Source organism: Podarcis filfolensis (genome assembly GCF_964270895.1).
Source record: "Podarcis filfolensis genome assembly, chromosome: 5".
NCBI classification, from domain to species: Eukaryota; Metazoa; Chordata; class Lepidosauria; order Squamata; family Lacertidae; genus Podarcis; species Podarcis filfolensis.
The window spans coordinates 67,882,477-67,905,913 of record NC_139608.1 but is presented as its reverse complement, the minus strand read 5'-3'; the positions used below and the strand labels follow the sequence as shown (position 1 = coordinate 67,905,913).

General features: G+C 43.4%; 1 protein-coding gene across 1 annotated transcript in view; it reads right to left on the bottom strand.

The window, feature by feature from the left end:
• Positions 1-23,437, bottom strand: part of MICU1 (mitochondrial calcium uptake 1) — a 131,813-nt gene that overhangs the window by 1,557 nt on the left and 106,819 nt on the right. Inside the window, exons 10-11 of the mRNA XM_083614229.1 lie at positions 22,896-23,004; positions 5,946-6,035 (exon numbers count right to left, since the gene is read on the bottom strand). Coding sequence (XP_083470355.1) covers positions 5,946-6,035; positions 22,896-23,004 — 199 coding nt within the window. The remainder of the gene's footprint in view (positions 1-5,945; positions 6,036-22,895; positions 23,005-23,437) is intronic.

Genomic DNA, 23,437 nt, shown 5'->3' with positions numbered 1-23,437 from the left:
AAATGAGGATAAATGGTCATACGATCTCCCTGCAACTGAATCAGAATGAACACCCTGTTGGATTCAACTGGGATATAACTCAGCTTGTCTTATGGCTGATGGGGTTTGCATGGAGAAAAGGTAGACAGAGAGAGGGGAACCTCCAAGCTTCTTAGACTCTCTTTGACCTAACCTGTGCTGAACTTCCTTCTGATGTTGATGCCTCTTAGGTTTGCTGACCTCATTTCCTGCTCCTTCTTCATCCCACCATGAGAAAGGAGACACCTTGTGTCTCTCTGCTGAGATCAATGACCAAGCACGGTTGCTTTGCACTTCCAACTTAGTTAAACAGAACTAGGAACTCTTTTACTTGTATATCCCGTAATTAACTTAGCTTTCCTATTTTCAATGCTAAAAGTCTCAATGTGATTGTTTTGAAAGGTTAAGCATGCTCCTCCAAGGCATTTCAGATTTCTGCTGATGCATATAAATTGTGTATGTTTTCAGGTTTTAGGCCCAGGGTGTAAGCAGCTTCCCTAAGCATTGCACAAACGAGATGAGGATAGGGAAAGATAAGAAAGGCAGAACAAGTGCTTGACAGAGAATGGACATGATATTCTCTGTGTGTGCTTTGTTTAAGGAAATCAGGATGAATGCTCAATAAAGAGGTTGTCTGAAGGAGCCCACTGACACTCATTAGTACCAGCCATTTATCACACTTTAACATGAATTTAATTGCACATCTTTTTTGTGATGTTTGAACAAACCACAGGGTGGGTGTAGCCTGTTCAAGCCTTCCTAGATTACAATGGAGGTTAAATGTGCACTGAAAGCTTTGAACACTAGCAGAAATTTCATTTTGACCCAGGGAAGCTGCCTGTCCTGTCTTCACCTTGTTGCCTTGACCTTCTGGGCTAAAAAGATGGATTTTCCTATTAGTTTGTGTCTTTATTCTCTTATGAAGATGACACTTTTCGGCTGTTGTGCAAATGTGTCGTTCTTGTAAACCACAGGCGAAAGAGAGAGAAAAAGGAGGGAATGTCTGTTTAGAAGAACGACAGAAGAAAACTCCAATTCTCTTATTTCAAGCCGTAGCCCAGAGACCATGTAGACGTATGAGATACAGGTGTCACAAGGTGATTCAAGGAGACTCCAACCCTTTAAAAACTACAAAGAACTCAGATTTCACAGGCACTTTAATCAAGGCAATTCCCTGTAGACATGGAAAAGATGTTATTCCACACAGCAGTTAAGGTGGAGCGAAGTTTTTGAAAGCTTATATAGCTCACTGCCCCCACCGTAGGTAATTAAGCAGGTAATTACTGCATCAGAAGCCATGGCCAATTTACTCCCCTCTTCCTCATTTTCTAACTCCATTCATAAGTGAAGGTGCCATTTCTAACTAGGCTGAACTTGCCAGTAACTTAACTCACCTATGTCTCCATCTTAACTCTCCACAGAGCAAGGGATTACCCCCAAACACTCGCAACATAAGCCTTTTTCACGTATTATGAAAATGAGTTGTCACATGAAAGGTGCGGGGAAATGGGAATGAGTTTGTGCTAGCTCTGTGCTCCTCCCTCTGTGTGCCCAATAAGAAGCTTGAAAATAACTTCTACTCTTGTACGAGTATGGTTCAGTTTATGGCTTTTCAAAAGACAGCATGCTGAACCACACATTGGCACATCTATTGTAGCATTTACTGCCCACCAGAAGTTAATGGTTTCTGCACCCTTTTTGGACAAGTCCAGTTATTTGTTTTTATGGACAGACCTGGTTCACTGAGCCTGTAACTTAGTGCTGCTCTGCTATCTTAGCCAGATATAAACTCTGTTAGCAGTGCAGATCAATATATATCCTCAGGGAAGGTTTGTGGAAGGTTTGCTATTGTTTTTATTATATATTGTGTATTCTCATTTTGGATTTTTATGTTGAGAGCTGCCCTGTGATCTTTGGATGAAGGGTGGTATACAAATTTAATAAATAATAATAAAGTAACAATGATAATTTCAGCAGAATGAATCCATAAACCAAATCCCACACACCTTGATTGGAGGGTTTGGCAGACCTGCTATCAAAACCATTGGGCCATGCTCTGACAGTTTCCCCAAGACGTGTGTACTCACAGTACAAAGGAAAAAGTACACCTTATTTTGGGTGCAGCATGGGAGCAGAAAAACCTTTCCTATGGTATTATGGCCCAGGTGGGTTTCTACACAGCCAAGGTCAGGCAAGTTTTTATATCTGAGATTCCTTTTGTGTAAGCGGGTGGCGCTGTGATCTAAACCACAGAGCCTAGGGCTTGCAGATCATAAAGTTGGTGATTCGAATCATGAGGGAGTGAGCTCCCGTTGCTTGGTCCCTGCTCCTGCCAACCTAGCAGTTCAAAAGCACGAAGTGCAAGTAGATAACTAGGTACCGCTCTGGCGGGAAGGTAAATGGTGTTTCTGTGCGCTGCTCTGGTTTGCCAGAAGCGGCTTAGTCATGCTGGCCACATGACCTGGAAGCTGTACGCCGGCTCCCTCGGCCAGTAAAGCGAGATGAGCACCGCAACCCCAGAGTCGGTCACGACTGGACCTAATGGTCAGGGGTCCCTTTACCTTTCAGTTCTTCCTAGGCTTTTATTTGAACACTGGAATGGCTGGAAATAATGTTCTTCCACCTTAAGACCAAAATGTGACTGGGAAGGCAGTCTACAATTAAGTTAAGGGGAGTTATTTCCAAAGCTTGGGGAAGAGGAGAGAAAGATGAAAGAAGAGTGAGAGAAGATGATCTTTGAGTTCTTTAGCCTTCCAAACATTACAGGCAGAAATACAGAAAAGGATGCTAAGCCAAGGAAAGGTGTTGGAGGTGATTAAACCAGGCACAGTAATACGAGGAAGCATCATCTTGCATGTATATTACATTACACTTGATCTGTTTGAACAAGGCTAGAATTCTTGAGTTCCATAGATTGTTAATGCCTTGTTTGTAAGTTGATTGCCTGCTCAGATCTAGGCAGCATTTCCCTAGTCCTCAACCACAATGGGAACGCTGCCTGCTTCAGAAAAGGGCAAGGCTAATATACAAGGGTATTTTGGGAGGGAATGATAATTCTTAACATACAAAACAGGCATCCCTTTTGCCATTCCTTTCTGAAAATCCCTGCCTCTATAGAACTCCATCAAGCTGAACTTTCTAAACAAAAATAATTCTTTAGTTCAGTGCAAGCAGTCCTTTTCAGAACTGAGATAAAACCTTTAAAACTCAATTACTGGGAGTTGGGATTAAAGGCAACACACACACAATGAAACCGTGGGCTCTTTATGAAATCGTAATTTTCTTTTTCCTACAGCACCTATGTAAATGCATGCTATGCAGCGCTGCCTCTTGGACATGTAAGACCAAACAAGTTGAAAACAGGAGACTGCAGGAGAGCTTTCAAATGAAAAGTGCCAACACAACAATGGTGACAGTTTATTAAAATGGAAGATGGGAAATGGCAAGTGCAGAAGCTTTAGCAGGAGGGATACAACGGGCAGCATGTGTTAATTTCAATCATCTCCAGGGCTGGAAATTTAAGGTTTACTTGCTGAAGATTGTAATGGGGAAGAGTCAATATTTCTCATTCTGAGAAGGGAAAGTCACCAACAAGACAAGACACATTATGCATTGCCTTTGACTGCTCCACTGCCTTTGAAATCCCACTCCAATTTCCTATCACTTTTGCAGGCATGTTTGCTTCCCCCAGATCTCTTGACAAGGAAAGAAGAGACAATTTGTGCCAGCTCTAATCCTGGTGCCTTTTGCTTATCACCTGGAGTCTCACCTAAGAGAATTTCTGTCTCTTCCAAATTATTTCTTAGCAGCAAACGGTCCCTTTGCTCACTCTGCACATAAGTCAAGGAAGGCATGATGGAAAGGAGCAATTCGGAGACCATTCAAAGAAGCTCAGCCCTTTAGGATCAACTTTCAAATCACCTTCTGCAGCATCTCTTAAAACCTTTACTGCTCACTCAGTCCTCCTCTCAAGGTAGTTTCAACATAATCCGTTTATTCTATTTGTACTGGGAATCCCAGACCTTTCTTGAAGATTTCAGCTTCTGTCACAGGGAAGCCAAGGCTACATCTCTCTTTCAAAGGATGATCCTCTCAAAAGGATCTTCCACCCCTTGCCCTCAGCATACCTTCTCCGGCTTACAAACGTGGCAGAAGTAAGAAATAGCTCTGGATTCAGAAGCCAAAGAAAAATGTAAAAACTGCCATTGCTGGATCAGGTTAAAGGTACATCGCCTAACCCAACATGGTTAGACAAGTGATCCCTGGCAAACTCTCAAACTAAGCAGGATGGCTGCAGCCACCTCATTTGTCCCGGTCCATAGTATACTACCTTTTGACATTGTCAACTATTATGCCTAATGGATACTGATGGACCTACGCAAACATATGTCCTGACTTCTAATAAGCTATAGGAAATTGCCCAGAACCTCCTGGATATCTCCCTGGAAGGTCCCATAAGCCGCCTTTTTAGTAATGGCTAGTGCACACAGGGACTGATGGAGAAGGCAGAGGGACCAACAGTAGCCAGCTTCTTCTAGTTTTGCTCCCATTCTCCTCCCTGCCGCTTGCCTCCCTACAAGGGTGTCAGGGACTGGCAGGACAGTGATGAGCGCGCACTGGGGGAAGGGAGTCTGGAGTCTGACTTGGGAGAGGGGGCCAGTGATTTGTGGGGAACTGTACCAGTCAGGAGGTAAGAGTTGGAGGCGGGGGAAGCTTCAGAGCTGGAGGAAGAGGAGGAAGAGGCAGGCCATGGAAGTGAAGGCCAGGTGCTTCCCTGTTCTCCCATACACCACTGTCTTCCTGAAGTGGGAAGAACAGAGGCAAGTTTCCATGCAGGTGCAGCTTCTGGCTACGTGTGCACAGCCTGTTGGGGGAAGGTACATAAGCTGGTGGAGGGGGAGTGGCCCCCAACTGCTGCAGCTGCTCCATAGAGAGTGCACTGGGAAGAGCTGCCTAGATGCTAGACTGGTGAGTGTAAGTCTCCAGAGCTGTAGAAACGACTGTGTTACTTTGGACAATAGAGAGTTAACTCCCTGCTGTGTGAATTCCTTGGAAAGAAAGCACCCTTGACAAAGGGCAACAGTGAGACTGAGAAACCTGACAGCCAGTGTCACCCTCTGGACTAATTGTAAGTAAGTAAGTAAGCAAGCAGGCAGGTGGGGATTAGCTGAGGGCAGGATAAGGTTGGTGGGGCAGAGTCCCATTTGCCCTAAGGGAGAAGCCTCTATGGCTCTTTTGTGAGTGAGCGTCCATTGCTTAAGAACACACACACTGTAGGAGAGAAATACCTGGTAGGACCTGGGGCACCTCTCAGCCACGAAGTTTACTGGGTGACCTTGGACCAGTCACAGCAACTCAGCCTAACCTGCCTCACAGGGATGCTGTGAGGACAAAATGGGGGGGGGGGGGGAGTGTGGATGCTGCCTTGAGCTCCTTGGAGGTAAGGTGGGATATAAATATGATAAATAAATAAATATTAAGTGACTAAAGAATAAAAGTTAGTCTTGCCTGTTAATTTTTATGGGTCAACTATGAGCAAATCATAGAGTTGGAAGGGACTCCAAGAGGCCAACAACCTGCAATCCAGGAATTTCAACCAAAGCATCCATGACTGCCCCCTGTGTTTTTACAATTGAAAACAAAAGCTACCCAAATATTACTATTTATTATAATTCTATCCCATTTTTCTCCCCCAAGGAGCTCAAAGCAGCATACATGGCTCTCTCCTGCCACACCCATTTTCTGTTCCCAACCTCCTTGTGACATTTCAGAAGAGGGCGAAAGACAGCAACTGCCCTTAAGCCACCTGCCTGTCAGCTTTATGACTGAGCTTGGGTCTCCTCAGTTCTAGATCAAGAGGACTAACCGCTAGTCCCCAACGTGAAAGAGAAGGGGAAGGGCTGCGTTTAAAATGCAAAAGCACTCACCATCACAGTCGAATAGGGCAAACACCACATCGCACACGTGGTCTGACAGCTCCACTTTCGCCACAGTCTTGGCTACCTGCTGCATAGTGTCTGAAAGATTAATGAGAACAAAATGAAAATCAGATGGCAATAAGGCAGAGGCGATGGGAGGAACGCCACCTGACCCTATTGATGTCTCTAGTTGTCTTACTGCTAATGACAGCGGTCAGGATTTTCTGTCCCCCAACCCCGACTTTGCCCTGAAGGGGGAGTCTTCTTCATACCCAATACAATTGGTAGTTGGAAAATGTGCTGAAACCAGCATGTAATTTCTCATCTAACTGCAGTGCTGAAGTCAATCACAGCAGATGCAGCCTCCCTGTCCTGCTGATGGGCATTTCATTACAATCCATTGGACACGGCAGTGGAGAAATCAGGAGAGCGCTAGGAAGGTCCAGCAAAGGCAATGCACAGAGCTTCGAAATCTCAGAAATATGCAGGCAATCCACTCCCCGGCCGCCAACATGTTCAGCAGAGCATTGACGGCTTGCTCCCAGAAGCACAAAGCTCGCCAGGAGTCTTTGCCCTGTCAGGTAGCCTAACTGAATTGGTGGGAATGGTCCCTGAACAGCTCCCATTTGTCAGAATGGGGGCTGCACAAGAGGAAATCTTGGTGGGCTGCACCCTGTGTTAACACATTCACAGCCCAGAGCCTGCCCCTAACAACTTTTTAAATATTTAGTGACCATAGATTAAGCAATATACCATAATCAAGACAAGCTAGATGAAACTTTGGGTCAAGGAGAGGGAGAAAATGAAAAATCCTAATTAATGATCAGTGAAGATACTCCTCTCCAAGGGTTTTGTCCAATGTTACTTCTACTCAGAGTAGACCTATTGAAATTACATTCATTTCAACAGGCTTGAGTTGAACTTAGTCGTACTCTAGTATTTATTGTACACACACACACAAACCCATCTGAAGTTGAAATGCTTGGCTTCCTTTTAAAAATTCCAGCAGAGAGAATTCTACCCCAAAACATCCATGGGATGCTAAAGAAAAGGAGAAGTGAGAAGTGAAGCCCACTCAGTTCTTACTGGACCCCACTCAGGGAAAACAGAAGTGATCCCCAAGGAAATGACAGCACGCAACAAACAGGTTTCATAATGTTTGCTATGTGAAGCATTAGTGATAACTGGAGAGCTAAGATGCCCAAAGACATGTTGACAAACAAATTTGCCCACAATAAATGGAATGCATTTTATGACAAATATTGAGATTCATTAAAGATTTCACATGTCATTGATTAAAAACAGGCATCCAAAAAGCAAGATAGCATATCTAGGATGAAACTTGCATCTTCAGCTACTCCGGCAGCTACTTGTTATCCACACTGCTGTTATCTATATAGCCCTATCCAGGCATTATTCTCTCATATGATTAATAACAAGTGAGGAGCCTGCAGCTGTTGGCCCCAACCCTGCTGTCACATCTCTTCACCCTTGTTGCCCAGGGGAAGGAATGGAGAGGGGAGACTGAGCCAGGCATATTTAAAATCCTGGGCAGTGATGGCTGATGCAGATTGGGACTGGTAAGGCAGAAAAAGCAGGGAGACCTGCAGTAGGCATAGCCAGAACTAATGAAAGGCAGAGCCAACTAAGTTTATTTTTGTTCCCGTCCTCATCCCTGTTGATTTCTACAAGGAGGCCATGGAGAGGGAGGAGGAGGAAGTGCCACGCCATGGACTGGCTGTATATGGGGCAGCTCAGTTGGAAAGCTCAGCCCCAAGTTGATTACAGAAACTGAAGAAACTAAAACTAGTTTCTTATAACAATGGAAAAGATCCACTGTCACATAATCTCTAGGACAATCTCTTCAGAAATGCCAATTCTGTCCCTTCGCCCTTTTCTACCCACCTTCTCCTTTTGCTCTCCTATCTATGATTGCTCTCATTAGTTTCCTTCGACCCACACCTGTGCTAAGGAGGACGTGAGGCCAGCAGCAGAAATGCTGTTTCTCAGCAGATTTCATCACGACGAAAAGGAAAAAACCCTGCAGTGCCAGCCATGCCCTAGCCCCCTTTGGTTTCTTCATCTTCAGTGGAGGAAAGCAGGCCAATTTCTTCCATGAGCTTAATAACCTGAAGAAGGGCTCCCTTGGTTGGCAACTTGCTGATTAGCATAATGGAAACTCCAGAGCTGCCAAGAGCATCAATACTCATGCTTAAAAGCACAGCCGCTGAAGAAAAATAACCAGTCTCACAGGCACATTGGTGGTTTTATCTGTGTCCCGTTTTCAGGGTCAATGAGCTAATTCATTTGCAATTCCTCTCCTGCTGCGTCCTCCAGGTAAGCCACTCAGTATCGCAGGGTTTCTAACTTTTATTGCAGGGTTGGGAAATCTGTGGTCCTCCAAATGTTCGTAGGACTACAACTCCCATGACCACTGGCCATGCTGAATGGGGATGATGGGAGTTGTAGTCCACCAATATCTGGCGGGCCAAAGGTTAGCCATTCCTGCTTGTTTGTTTACATCTGGTCTAGATTCACATTCACTGGAATCATATACATAGCGAGACCAGACATGTACCATTGACAAAATTATACAACCATTGGCAACTGAAGATATAGAGTCTGGTCTCATCTACATATAGATGGAGCCTCACTCAAATTGCAACAAAACATGCAGAGTGAGCATACTGAATTGCAACTTTCTTTTAAAATGTTTAATAGCATTTTTACCTTTCTCAGCAAAAGCAATTAAAACACAGACACATGAAAAAACTGAACATCATGCTCTACCACTACAGCCACCCAACCCTTTGGTCCGTTTCAAAACCAAGGCAGTTGTATAACCAGTGTGTGTGACCCTGGGGGTCTGTGCCCCTCTTTTACACCCACAAATGTACCACCATTACATCACATCCTTGTTTAAAGGCAAAACAAGATGCAACCTCTATGGCGCACCTTTTCTACTTTGTACAGGAAAGAGATGGAGGGACACAAAATTCTGGAGGTTGCAGCTTCTTCTTCAACATGTGCTGTACACTTAACACACTACTTTCTCAAACATCTTTAGGCGCAGTAACTGCTGGGCACGTGTCTGCGTATTTCAAAGACAAGGCAAGATGCAGTCCTGATAAAAAACCAACTTTACGGAGTTTGGATTTGATACCCCGCTTTATCACTAACCGAAGGAGTCTCAAAGCGGCTAACATTCTCCTTTCCCTTCCTCCCCCACAACAAATGCTCTGTGAGGTGAGTGGGGCTGAGAGACTTCAAAGAAGTGTGACTGGCCCAAGGTCACCCAGCAGCTGCATGTGGAGGAGCGAAGACGCGAACCCGGTTCCCCAGATAACGAGACTACCGCTCTTAACCACTACACCACACTGGCTCTCCTCTGCACTTTGTCATGGCTCAGAAAATGCCAAGCCATTTGGTGGCAGATCACACCCTTTGTGTACCAAAGGTCTCAGGTTCAAGCCCTGTTATCTTCTAGGTGCAAAAAGGTCTGTACAGCAAATGATGGGAAAGACTTCTGCAAGCAAGCTGCCACTCCGCATGGGAAAATTAGACTAGATGCATTGCCGCCTGCCTGGGTGTGGCCCGCAGCCAATGCCCAGTCAGGCAGCAAGGTACTGCCCCTCCAGTGGAGCCTCTGATTGGCCCATTTAATGTTGACTTTCTGGTGGGGAATTCCACCCCATATTTCTGCTCCCCAAATGGCTGGCAAACATGTAGGCTTCTGCTGGTGGGGACGGTGGAGAGGGCCAAGGTCAGCAACACCTGAGAAGGGTGAGCAGCCATTCTGGGATAAAAACAGCTTCCTATGATTTTTATTCCCTACATAAAAAGCAATAAAACCCAAGAGGCATTCATAACTGTGCTTTACTTGCTGCACTGTGATCTGTTTGTTTTTGACCTTCAGAGAAATAAGAGTATTCCTGCTTTAAATCTTCCACCCCTTAGGCCCCTTTATGTACAATCGCAGACGAAGAAGAAACTCCATTGGGTGCTCCTTGCATTTTACAGGCTCTGTATCATGCACTGATGTATTTGTGAATGCTCAGGAGTGGGCAGGGTGTATGACAAAACATATTCTGTGAAGGAGGAAGGGGGGGGGAGCTTAATTTCCAAGCAATTTCTGCAGAAATTCTAGCTCAATTGGGCTAAACAATTCTGAATCAGTCTTTTGCCAAGTGAACAGCAGGGAAACCTCATTATGTGTAACCAACGCTCACATGGAGACACATGGCAAATTATGCTGCATCACTCGAGGTTTCAAGGCGAAAACAAGTATAGATACGTCAAGAGGAAACGCCAAGTCCATTTACAGCTTGCCAGCGTTTTAAGCTATTAAAAATTATAAAACATGCACACTTGACCTATCTGAAAACATGTCTTTCTTTCCAATGCTCCCTTAGGCACAAACCACACTTGGGTAGATGCAAGGCATTTGACTTTATAATGAACTGTAATTCAAGCTAATGGATGCACCGGATGAAGGCAATTCAGCCCTAGAAAGAGGGCTCCGCGATTGCCTATTGTGACACAAAACATTTGTACGCACCTTAAACACCCATGAATCATAATTAAATTAGGGCAGCCAAGTTGGTTTCTCCTCCCTATATTTATAAGGTAGTCAGAGCAGATTAATCCCAGGGTTCTTGCATATATTGCTACATAGTCCTGAGTGTTAGTCAGGTTTCACCTTCCCATTTAAGTTGATAAGGACATGCCAACAACAGACAGAAACCGTGAAGGTGTTGGTGTTCTTTATGCTCTGATCCTCCTTTCCAAAGTGCCTCTGGAGTAATGAACAAAAGCAGTTTGTTACTGTCCTGAAGCCTAATGAATCTGAGACCCAAGATGACACAAAACAGATGGGGCAAGCATACCTCTGCATAATGTTGTTGATGATAGTCTATTCACAGATAATCACTTTGCCAGAGACTTGTGACCACACCTCTTGGGATGGCTTTCAAGCTCCACATTTTGCAAGTATCCTCTGTACCAGCTAGCGGACGTCTAGGACATGCGTTTTGGGTTACTGACGTGTTATTTAAAGCAGCCCATATGCATACCAGTCAATTTGTGATCTAGCGTCAGGAAGCAATAAATTAACTGGTACATTTTGGCCATGATCTAAAGAGCGATGGGCTTTTACTGCCATATAGGACTGACCTTTTTCTTTGAGCAGCTGACTTCCATGTCTCAAACTATACTCAAAACTCCTCAGTTTTGAAGGGGTTTGTCATGTAGCATAAATAAGGCAGAAAAATAAGCCTGAACCCTTCTGGGCTCATAGAATGAAACTCGCGGTTTTGGGAAGCCTATCAAATCTCCAATATAGCTCAAGCTATAAAATGCAGTGTGCATTTATACCCATGTACACAACAGTGCTAGTGCGGTGTAGTAGCTAAGAGTGCCAGACTAGGGGCAGGAAGAACATCAAGGTTCAAATTCCACTTAGCTATGAGGCTCACTAGGTGATCTTGGACCAGCCACTCACTCTCAGCCTACTCCACAAGGCAGTTGCTAGCCTAAAATTGGTGAAGAGAAATTGGCGATTATACTGCCTTTACCTCCTTAAAGGAAAGGTAGGATATAAATGGAGTAAATAAATAAGTAGGTCTTATCCATCACCTAAAGCATTTCGCAATCCTTCCTCAGCTAGTGTAAACTTTTCCTTTGAAACTAGGGCTAGGCGATATTTGGTTTTCAACATTGTGATATATCAGCAGCTAAATACAGTGATATGCTGCTATATCACAACTTCTGACTGGAATGTATCTTGGCTGCTGCTTCTTCCCCGTTAGGTCAGGAATAAGCAGTCAAGCTGCATCACCCAACCCTACAAAGCCCTAATACACACAAGCTGGAGGGACATTGGGGCGTCGTTCAACTGCTCAGTTGGGGGGTGGGAAACCTTCTGCCCCTCATCTGAGCAAGCTCCCATACCCTTCTGGCTCATGCAAGCTGGAGGGGCATGGGGCTTCCTCACAGGTGCAGGCAGGCATCTGCAGGCAATTTGAGGTTGTGCAATTTATAGCCAGCTAAAATGATCTGAAACCGGTATCACGATCGGAACGTCATACTGGTTTCAGATATTTTATCAATATATTGCCCCGTTCTATTTAGCACAGCATTTTGTTCTGTCTGCATAACTACAAACAAAAAGCAGCATAAGTGGGCTTTTCCTCTTGGCCTGGGGGGTCAGCCTTGCTCCTGTTGATCCTCCCTCCCTCGTCCTTTCCCACACTCCTCCAAAGTGATTTAAATTCACACTCCTGCGGAGTTACAACCAGGTCAGCAGCAAATAGAAAAACCGTATGTGCTCTGGCTACTGCAGATTTTGCAGAAGGTTAATAAAAATTACAAGAGAGTCCTGCAAACTGGGTCACTGTGTTCGCTGAATGCTCTTGCTAGGCTGCCCTGGGAAGAGCTATTAAGCTTTTGTTCACATGAAGGCTTTTATAATTAATTAAAAGCTAACATGTTTTCAACTAACCCATGCTAATGAGCTTTCTTCGAGATGTTCAAACAGAAGCCAGCATTCCAGGTGAGCCAATCTGGGGCACGTCCTCAAAGGCATTAACAAGCATGGAGCTTGCTGTTCGCTAGGCCAAGTGTTCGCAGTTTACAGCTTTCCTTTGCTTGTGGCAAAGGCAGCATCAGCATTGATATGGCTACAGTAACTGCAGAACATTTTCAAATCTGCCGACTGCAAAACACCAAAGCAGGAGACTTGGGGCTAAATTGGGCACGTGCAATTTTGCCTACAAAGAGATTCTGGTGCCATCTATCACACAATGATCTAAGGACCTACCTGCCCTTGCTACATTGACCATATTTCATGTAGAAATCAATTTTGCCTGGATACCTATTTGGACATTTGGAGGGCTTATATGAACATATGCTTAACTTAAGATATACGGATGGTTATTGCATCCTTAACGTGAGCTGGTGGCAGTAACTTCTGATCTATCTAGGTATTTCTTGCGGAGCTTGTAAAAAAAGAAAAGATGGCCAGGATCTGTTGGAAAGGATCTAGATATCTGTGGGAAAATTCAGAACCAAGCTTAGGTTTAGCAAAATTATCCTAGCTGCAAATGAACACAGGTGTTGCAAGGGTTGCAGAGGACCTAAAGTGATATTGTATATTACCAGACCCTCCAAGTGTCCCTCTTTTCCAGGGACGTCCCTGATTTAGAGAAGCCATCCCGGTTTCTGATTTGATATCGGAATGTCCCATTTTTCCTTATAATGTCCCCATTTTCATTGGAGAAACATTGGAGGGTATGGAGTCATCCAACCCCCGAGCCATCTGAAGGCAATCCTGTATAGATAAGTTTTTTTTAAAAAAAAAAGTTTGATGTTTTATTATGTTTTTATATACGTTGGAAGCTGCCCAGAGTGGCTGGGGCAACCCAGAAAGATGTGTGGGGTATCCAATCCTCTGCCAATTAAGTTTGTTCCATTATGAGGGTGGGGAGGTGTGGCGGAGAGAGATGGAAATGAGAAACCACCTGCAATAGCACCCCGAGAACACCCAGGGCCTGAGGAATTATGAAGGATGTTTTAGTAGGCCCAGTTTTCTGCTGGTCAAAAAACAAACACATTCTAAGGTCTCTAGTGGACAAACAATACCAGCAATGAAATTTAATGTTGAAATAAAGAGTGGAGGCAGCAGCCCTTGGAGCATTTCCATGTTATTGCTTTTGAAGCAAAACCCTTTCTAGTTATGTCAAGGGTGATATATTCTGGACCATTTTTCTTTACAGACAGACACACACCCAAAGGGGGGAGGTGTGTGTTGAAACTGATTGAAATAACTCCAAAAAACCTGAATGATGATTTCAGCCTACTCTAAAAAGAGGTTAATGAATCTCCTGGCCACAAAAAGCTATTTGGGTGGTTAAAAGGGACATTTGTATAACAGAAAACAATCAGTGACCCAATGCATTTCGTGCAGTTCTGTATAAAATTTCTGAATGCTTGAACAGAATTTCATATCCTCTCCCCCGTCCCCTGAGACTGCTCACTTTATTCAAACATTTTACGAAGCATGACTTGCATACAGAAGGAAGAGATTAGCCCAGATATTCTGGGTGCAAACATCTTTAATCAAATATTCTGTCTGAACTCTTATTATCAAGTAAGATACAAAACAAAACTCAACTAAGCAAGTGGCAGTGGGACATATCAGTGCCTACAATACCTGAGAAAGGCCTCAACAAAAGTATGTTCAGACTTCATCCAGAAACAGATTATACTTCAAACAACCCAAAGATCAACAGAGTGAAAATTCAGATGTTAAACTGTATACTTCTGTCAACATATGTGATATAATATACCACATTAAAATCACTTTTGGATAACTTTAGGTCAGGAGTTAGGTAAATTGTGGGCCTTCAGATGTTGCTGGATTCCCATGAGCCCCAGCCAGCTTAGCTAATGGTAAGGAATGATTGGAGTTGTAGGCCAACAACATTTGGAGGAGCACAGCTTTCCCACTCCCACTTTAGCTCTTCTCCATCACCAGACATAGGATGGTTCATAAAACTTAGAGGAGTCAACTACCTCAGCTCAGCAGGACTTCAGCCCAAGAAGTCCTGGAGGACAGAACAATGGCTCTTGCTATGTAATATACACTTTCCTTTGACCCATTGCTTGCTGCTTATTACCCAGTGTAGTTGCCTGAGTTAAGACACCAACTTAGTGAAAAGCAAGTGCAAACTTATCTCTAATTTGGTCGTCCTTCATAGCCTCTCCCCCATTAATATGATTGGCTCCGTACTCTGCCTGAGGAGCCAAGCCTGTGTTGCTGAGCTGGAGCGTCATCAATAGGGCTGCTCTGCCAATATTCAGGGAGTACAATTATATAGGACAAGAGTTTTGGAAGGGCACAGAGGGAGAACCCAATGGGCCACATCCTAAGACATCAAAGTGCCATGGCTGCCTCAGTGCTCGTGCAATGCTGAGACAGCAAAACATTTCTATTCAGAGGTCAGGAGAACTTTTAGGACTCTGAACCATTCTTTCCCAATTCCCAAGGACAGAAGGTCACTTGGGCTACCATGACTTGCCCACATTTGTGCCATGCAATGTTAAGTTAACTCAATACCGTACAATCAAGTTGTACATTATTTGGTACGTAAGAATGAAAGCATAAAATTTCAGTAATTATTACCTACACTTGTTCTGCTGCGGTTTCATTTTCCCTCCTCAAATGTTGTATATGCTGCCTGATTTATCCTTGCCTTTAGCCAATGTGAGCCTATTTGCTTTTCACGGTCATGGTTTTTATAGCTTTAATTAGAACTCTTACCTTAGTCAATTATAACTGCCTGTCTTCCTAATCCAACAACAGAGTATTACCTTTGCTTGCTTTTGATATTTATTAATTGATGCACTTCTCTGCTTAGCTCTAAGGCTCATATAAATCCTTCCAGCCTTTCCCAAGTTTCATTGAAATGCAGATATATATATTTTTTGCCTATTTTCTTACCCAGTCTATTTATGCTCTTCTGAAAGATTTGTTATTTTATTTTTTCCTGAACGGCAATAATGAATCCCTCAGCAATTTGATTCTTCTCTTTGTGCACGCTCACTAAATCATGCAACATTCTTGATGGCAAAGATAACATTCAAGGGAGCCCTGAGACAGACAGATGGGCTTTCAGGATTTATGAAACAAAATCAAGTTTCTCTAGAGGAAGTTCCCTCATAAAACAAACATGTTCACATTCAAGGTTTCCTAAGTACAGCATCGATCTTATAATATCAAAGCCAGCTTGAATCTTAAGCTATTTCTAAAGCCTGTATTTTTAGAACTTACCTTCCATCACTGACTAAAACATTTGTCAACATGTGTAGCAGCTTATTTTACATCAGCAAGAGCTGAGAATCGACACACACTGCCTTCAAATTCTTATTGTCTCTTTGAAGCTAGTGCTTCAAATCCACTGTATGCACAGTTCTCCACATATCAAAGGGCCCTAGAAGATTCTAGTTAGATCTTATGCTTTTATCATCAAAAACTGCAAAATGTAAAAGCTGCTGATCACAATAAGGTTTTATCTATCAGGGTCAGGGAGTAGTAGTGCAATGCCCTGGGAATGAATTGGCAATGCTATTACTTTCTCCAGCCCAGTAACATATAGTTATCCTTCCTGTGTGACATTTTCAGATCTACTGTATTTTTCGCTCCATAGGGCGCACCGGACCATAGGGCGCACCTAGTTTTTATGGGGGGAAATAAAGAAAAAGAAATTATTTCCCCCCCCCCAGCCCCAAAGAGCAAAGAAGCCAAGACAGCGAGAGGGATCCATCCTGCTGGCTGTCTTGGCTTCCTCTTTAGCCACGCGCAACCTCTCCAGCCGGGAGGCAGAAGCCAAATCCTGCTCGCTGTCTTGGCTTCGTTTTTAGCCGCGGGGCTGGGGCGGGGGAAGCCTGAGCTTCCCCCGACCCCAGCCCCCAGAACAGGTCTAGGAGCGGCGGCAAGATTGCTTGAAACCTCGCCGCCACTCCCGGAGCTTGCGGGGCTGGGGATGGGGGAAGCCTGAGCTTCCCCCGACCCCAGCCCCCAGAACAGGCAGCTATCCGCAAGCCTTCCGAGCGCAGTGGGAACTCCTGCCGGGCTCCGAAGGCTTGCGGATAGCTGCCTGAAACCCGGGGAGCGCAGTGGGAGTTGGTGCTGCGCTCCCCAGGCTTCAGGCTGCAGGCTGCTATCCACAAGCCTTCGGAGCCCAGCGGGAACTCCCGCCGCGCTCCGAAGGCTTGCGGATAGCTGCCTGAAGCCTGGAGAGCGAGAGGGGTTGGTGCGCACCCACCCCATTTCGCCCTCCAGGCTTCAGCGAAAGCCTGCATTCGCTCCATAGGACGCACACACATTTCCCCTTCATTTTTGGAGGGGGAAAAGTGCATCCTATAAAGCGAAAAATACGGTAAGTGTGGCTTACAGTACCATTCCCACCAGTGAGGCTTGCTTGTCACCTTGCAAGCAGGGAGACTAAGGAGGCAGAGAAACTGCTTTAGCCATGATTTGCAAACCTGCTCCAAACTATGGGTTAAAATTATGGTTTTCAGCCCATCCCTGACTATGGTTTAGGAATTCAAAATATTGCATTAAAAAAACCCCTATTGTTAAGTAATGAATCTATATAGGTCCTAGACAGCCTTGGGCAAATAATCCCTTCTTACACTAACAAAGATATTTGTTATGAGGATAAAAAGTCCTCATTAGATTCTTGGAGAAGGGTGAGATACAAAAGTGGTAAATAACTGAGTTTGACAGAGGATGCAGACTTTAGAATTTCTTCGGTAGCAACACTGTTTTTCTTGATGCTGCTTCAGGGGAGAAAAGAAATCTCTTAATTTATAAAGAAAAATACACTCTGGTAGATGGCACACTTATCACTTTCAAATTGTGAGTCTTGGTGTAGCTCTTTGCAGAACTGGATGCCAGAGGTTAAAGAGTCAAAACAACATGGCCTGATTTGTCATGCTGCTGGGCAGCCACATAGCTAAATGAGTTTGACAAACTTAACTTGCAATCAGAAAACCAGAAAGTTAATCAGGATTTTCAAGTTTTTCAATGTGCTCAATTTGACAGTAATATTTAGATGTTTGTGGGACAGTTCGGGATTTTAAAATCAGTCCATCATACCATGAATTTCTGCTCCGGACACACCCAAGTCTAAAAGAGAGAGAAAAGAGAGAGAGTGTGTGTGTGGGGGAAAGATAACTGTCTAGCACGGAGTTGAATTTTTGTTCAATTTTGTGCAATTTCCATATCAAATGCTGCTCTTTTGAAAAAACAGGAACACCTTACGTTCACCCGATGCCAAAAGTGGTTCCAGTAGTTTTGGCAGAGCCATAGCATGTGATTGTGCAAAGTTAACATAAATGTATTCTGTCCTGTGGAACGCCCTCCCATCAGATGTCAAGGAAATAAACAACTATTTGACTTTTAGAAGACATCTGAAGATAGAACTGTTTCGGGAAGTTTTTAATGTTTGATGTTTTGTTGCATTATTATTATTATTATTATTATTATTATTATTATTATTATTATTATAATTATTATTATTATTATTATTATTATTATTGAAGCCGACCAGAGTGGTTGGGGAAACCCAGCCAGATGGGCAGGGTATAAATTATTATTATTATTATTATTATTATTTATTATTATTATTATTATTATCATCATCATCATCATCAGAAAGTTACAGCTGATCTTTTTTCAAAAGACCTGAAGTAAATATAGCTTTGTCCTCCTCTTTTTCAACCATGGTAATTGACTCCAGGGTGGGGAACAAAATGAAGAATTCTTACCAGCAGAGATAATTTTCAGTTTCCCAAGAAAAAAATTAATTAGCAAGAAGCTCCTTCAAGGTCACTGATTAGTATGTTAAACGCATTACTGACAAGGGTTTTGCCCATCAATCTCTCCATATCGCCAGCATTCCTTGATTTCCCCCCGAAGCTTCAATCCAAACCTTACATTTTCCTCTCTAAAAGAACTGTGAGAACATGAGTTATGACTAGAATTGCATTAATGTTTTCCAGCAGACTTGTTAAATTGTCCTGTCAGCTCTTGATGGGTCATGACTATAATTCTATGTTCACTAGAGCTAAAGACAAAAGAGAGCTCACTATGCGCTGCCTGTATCTTGCAATTGTGGCAAAAATATTCCTCCACAGGGTGCCGCCAGCCTCCCCCCAAGAAGAAAAGCATCAATCAATGCCAATTATGAGAAGGGCTTCTCAAAAGAGCTAAGCACAACAAGATAGATGGCAACAATAATTGGTCTCCACTGAGCACTGCATTTATGAACAGAGACAACAGTGGGCTAAGTTCTAGAATACATTTGTGCACACCGTGTGCAGTCGTGGTCTTGGAGGAACCCTAATTTCAGTTATCCCCCCCCCAAAAAAAAATTCTGGTCAAGAGGGACAGAAAAAGCAGGAATGTGACATTGAACCCAGGGTGCTTCTCCTCGTGGCTTGGAGTATAATGGCTGCACAAAGCCCAAACAGCTCCGTAACTGACTGAACACTTAATTAGATCGTGTGCTTCTGAATGCAGTCGTCTTCCCAAGAGTCAAAGCTTTGCAGTGCTTTGGCCAGCTGGTTCTCATCACATATTTCTCTTCCTCAGACTTTGCTTACTGTCGGGTCAAATGACTGCTGGAGACTATTGCAGGGTCTGCTGGAAACTGAAGGACCTTCTCCTGACATATCCATGCAGATCAACAATCCCACAAAGAACAGAGACACCTCCATTTAAAGGTCCTGGAGCTGGACTAGAAATGGCTAAGAACTGAGACTTTCGAGAGCTACTGCTAGTTCTGGATTAGGTGGGTCTAGTCCAGGGATGGGGAACAGCCACTACAACCCTATCCCCTACCCCCAGAAGCCATGAAGGCTGGGGCTGATGGGGGTTGGAGTACCACAACACCCAGAGGGCTGCAGGTCCCACACCTCCACCCTAACCTGATTCAATACAATGCACTTTCGTATTATTTGCCAGGGACAAAAAAACAGCAGCAGTGAACGTTATGATTCCCAGGTTCCCCTTCCCTTGCTGAGTTCATTCCTAATAGCCCTTCCTTGAAATAGCAGCCTTCCCAGTTGGAACTATTTCTCAACTTCCACATAGGAGGTTGCACTTTAGCACAACGGAATCAAATCTCAGTGGGTCTTGGGTGCAATGAATCAATGCAGCATTTGGTTTGCTTCATTAAAAACGCAAAGCATAATGCTGACACAGAATGGGAAACTGGCTGGATACCTGCTTTCCTCAGACCTGTGCACCATAGCATTTGTTTTCAAAACACAGAGACAGGAAATAGGGCAGAGTCACAATTTCCCATCACATCCACATTGGTTCATCATGCAAAATATTTTTTTGGGAGGGGGGACTGCTTACTAACAATGCTCATATTACAATTCTCACCCACAAAACATTTTTTAAAGGGCTAAATCAAGCTAGAGTAGTAGATCCCAGCAACCAACATTTGTTTTTTTTTAATTTCTGAGGATCGTTCATCCAGCTTGTTGGGTGTTCTCTCAAATAAAGTGGCATGCTTTTGGGGTGGGTAGCTTAATGTAAGAAAAAGAGAAATAGATTGCAAGGCATAATTGAATTTTTTTAAAATGTACATATATTTTACATAGAAATGGGTTGCATCTAAGATGGGCCTCCCCAAATCAAGTCATGGGGGGGGGGGGAGCTGCAGCCAAGCAGCAGCATCTGAATTTTGCTGGGAAGCTCAGCACCTGAGTTTCATTCTGGACAGCTGCTTCCATAGAAACCCCATGCTGCTTCTTAAACAAAACAAAACAAAAAAAACCCCAACAAAACAAAACAAAACAGGGAAAATCTGTTCTGTATGGGTAGTTGGAGGGGAGAAAAAAAGCATATATGTTGGCAGCCTTCCCCCTTTATACAAACCCGTGCTTTAGCTGAAAGGAGGTGGGTGGTAGAATTTAACGAGCAGTTTGGTGGTTCTGCAATAGGAAAGAACCTCTCAAAATAATTTAGGTATGTTTCACCCTTCAACATGTGACCCTTCTATTCAGAACTGTAGGTCTTGGAAGAAAAGGTGGTTCCATAGATTTAGTACTGTACTTGTCAAACCCCATGGATTGCCAAAAGTATTTTGATGGATAAAGTTTTCTGAATGGTTGCTATTCCGCTGATAGAAATTATACCTCGAAGGTTTAAAAAACTAGACTCACACATCATCCCATTCCTACAGTCTTCCCCCATCCATGGTGGGGGTAAATGTCAGCTATGGTTCAAGGACGGAAATGGGGAGCAGGCAATAGCACTTTATACTACTCCTTTCCCACCCATGCATTTTGATTTATAACATTTCTAAATCTTTACAAACGTAGTATGCTACCTTGGGGGCTGGATGGAAGAATGATTTATATGGCACACATAGATTGTGTTTAATGATCAAATAAAAGGTCCTGTTTCAATAATCAGAAAATCTATTTCTAATTGAGCACATTACTGGGGGGAGGGATATTAGTTTCTTTTGTTATTTAGGTATTTGTGCGAGAAACAGCAAGCATAGCCTTTCCTTAATTTAATGGAACTACTGACTTGTTTGGGAGATCCCATTTACAACCTTAGGTAAATGTACCATGTCATCAAACTGAGAAGATCTTGCCTGTATAATGATATTATTAATCACCATCAGAGGTTAACTGTCCCGAATCCTGAATATCAAACATTAATATTGCCTTTGCAAAATTGCACCCAAATCCAACTTCCTTCTTCACAAGCTTCAGTTTTTCTCTGTTACGCCCACATCCACTGACAATATGGAACACTCACACAGAATTGGGACAGTGTAAAATATTGATGTTTACATCAGCATGAAGTATGCAAATACTGTTGTTTTTTTATATTATTTATATCCACCCTGTTTCTAGTTCTCTCTCTCTCACTGTCTGAAAACCTTGTAGCAACTTTTGGAAAGTTTAGGACAATCCGCTGCAGCATAATTTAGCGCAGAGAACAAAATTGTGCAGTGAAATTTAAGTCGATCTGCTGCAAATGAAATCACTTATTCATGAACTCCGTTGCAGACATTGTCTGTATTTACTATGCTAATATGTGCTGGGTGGGAAATCGGGACGCTCTACGTTTTGTAACCAGTGCTGCAACAAAAATGGCACTTCCTCTGCAAATGGGAATCCAGCAAATCCAAGTGATGACCACACAGGGCACTGGGAGAGAAGCATGTGAGCAAGGGACTCGCCAAGTCATAACATGCTCATAACCTCTAGGTATAGGGTGGTATATAAATTCAATAAATAAATAATAAAATAACCATATTGTCTCCCGGTCGTCTGGAGATGCCGAGGGTCAAGTTGGAGCCAAGCTAGTCACAAATATTTAAGAGGTTACAAATTACGGTGAGTGTCAAGATGCTTTGTCAAAACATCCCTAACTTGGACTGCAATATAACAAACTGTGCAAACATGCAGCTCACTACGCAATTCATGTGGTACAGACCTTCCTAGAGTGTACCACTTAGACTGCAGTGCCTGTCTCCAACATCCTCTCTCCATGAACAAAGCACAGAGAAGGGAGTTTCAATTAATGCTGTACAACAGAGGAATCCAGTACAGTCGCACCTTGGATCTTGAACGACTTGCAAGACAAACGTTTTGGGTCCCGAATGCTGCAAACCCAGAAATGATTATTCTGTTTTGTGAACTTTCTTTGGAACCCAAACGTCCATTGTGACTTCCGGAGCTTCCAATTGGCCACAGGAGCTTCCTGCAGCCAATCGGAAGCCACACCTTGGTTTCTGAACTGTTTTGGAAATTGAACGGACTTCCGGAACGGATTCCGTTCGACTTCCAAGGTACCACTATTCAGCAGTTGTGCTAGTTGAATCTCACTGTGCAACACACGCTTGCACAACATCCTGATGGTACAAAACATTATGTCAGCAGAATAAGTAACTTTAATGCTACATTGGATGCAACCCAATCCGGGAAAACCTTTTTTAAAATCAGCATTTTGTATTGGTACAATAAAATACCTTGAATTCTAAAAGAAGAGCTCATTTTCACCCCAATCCATCTTTGAATGTTACCCTGCCTAAAAGAGAGCTCCTGACATGTACAAACTAGCACAGCAACAAGATGGTTTGCATATAAACTCTTTCCCTGATGTGCTGTTTTTCTACAAGCAAGGAACACCAGTGCTATGTCACCTCCAGTTGGCAGAGCTAGTAGATCAGACTAGGTGGCCTGCAAGGGCTAATGTTCCGCCAGCCCTTGAAAAAAATATGTATCTAATAATGATTTCATGAGTTTTCAATACACTAAATATCCCAAATATTGTAATTTAAGGAAGGTGTGGTGATGTGAACATGCATACCTGGCCTCCCTCTTTAAGAAAATACAACATCAGGGGCATAAAATATTCCATACCTTTATCAAGAGATGCTCCAGCCATGTGATAAAAGCTTAAAGCTGTATCCACATCATTTATGTTTTTCAGGAAAGTGAAGAAGCTCTCGACCTCCTCAAATGTCAGGCCCTGAAATGGGAATGAATTTGCTTTCAGTCTAGGACTTGAAGAAAGAGAAAAAGGATAATGAAAATGCAAGTGTTTTAATTATCACCATATCCCCCCTTTTTGGGGGGCCCAGGGGGCTGTGAGAACTTTGAGAAAACATGGAGGCTCAATGCAATGTGTACTTACTTGCAGATCATTCCTACTTCCTTTAATGGCTTGTACCTTAAAAATTGCAGCCTTAAATATGTGTGGAATGATGATTCCTGTGGAAAGCTTCATCACAACCAGCACAAAACAATCATGCTAAATGCCATGCTTAGGCTCCCCCAAAACCTTGCCTGCTCCAAAGGAGGAAAAAATAAGGCATTCTCTAGCAGCACAAATGAAAACAACTTTGATTACTTTTGCATCTCTTAAGATGAAGTGATGCTGTAACCTTCCTCATGTGGAAAGC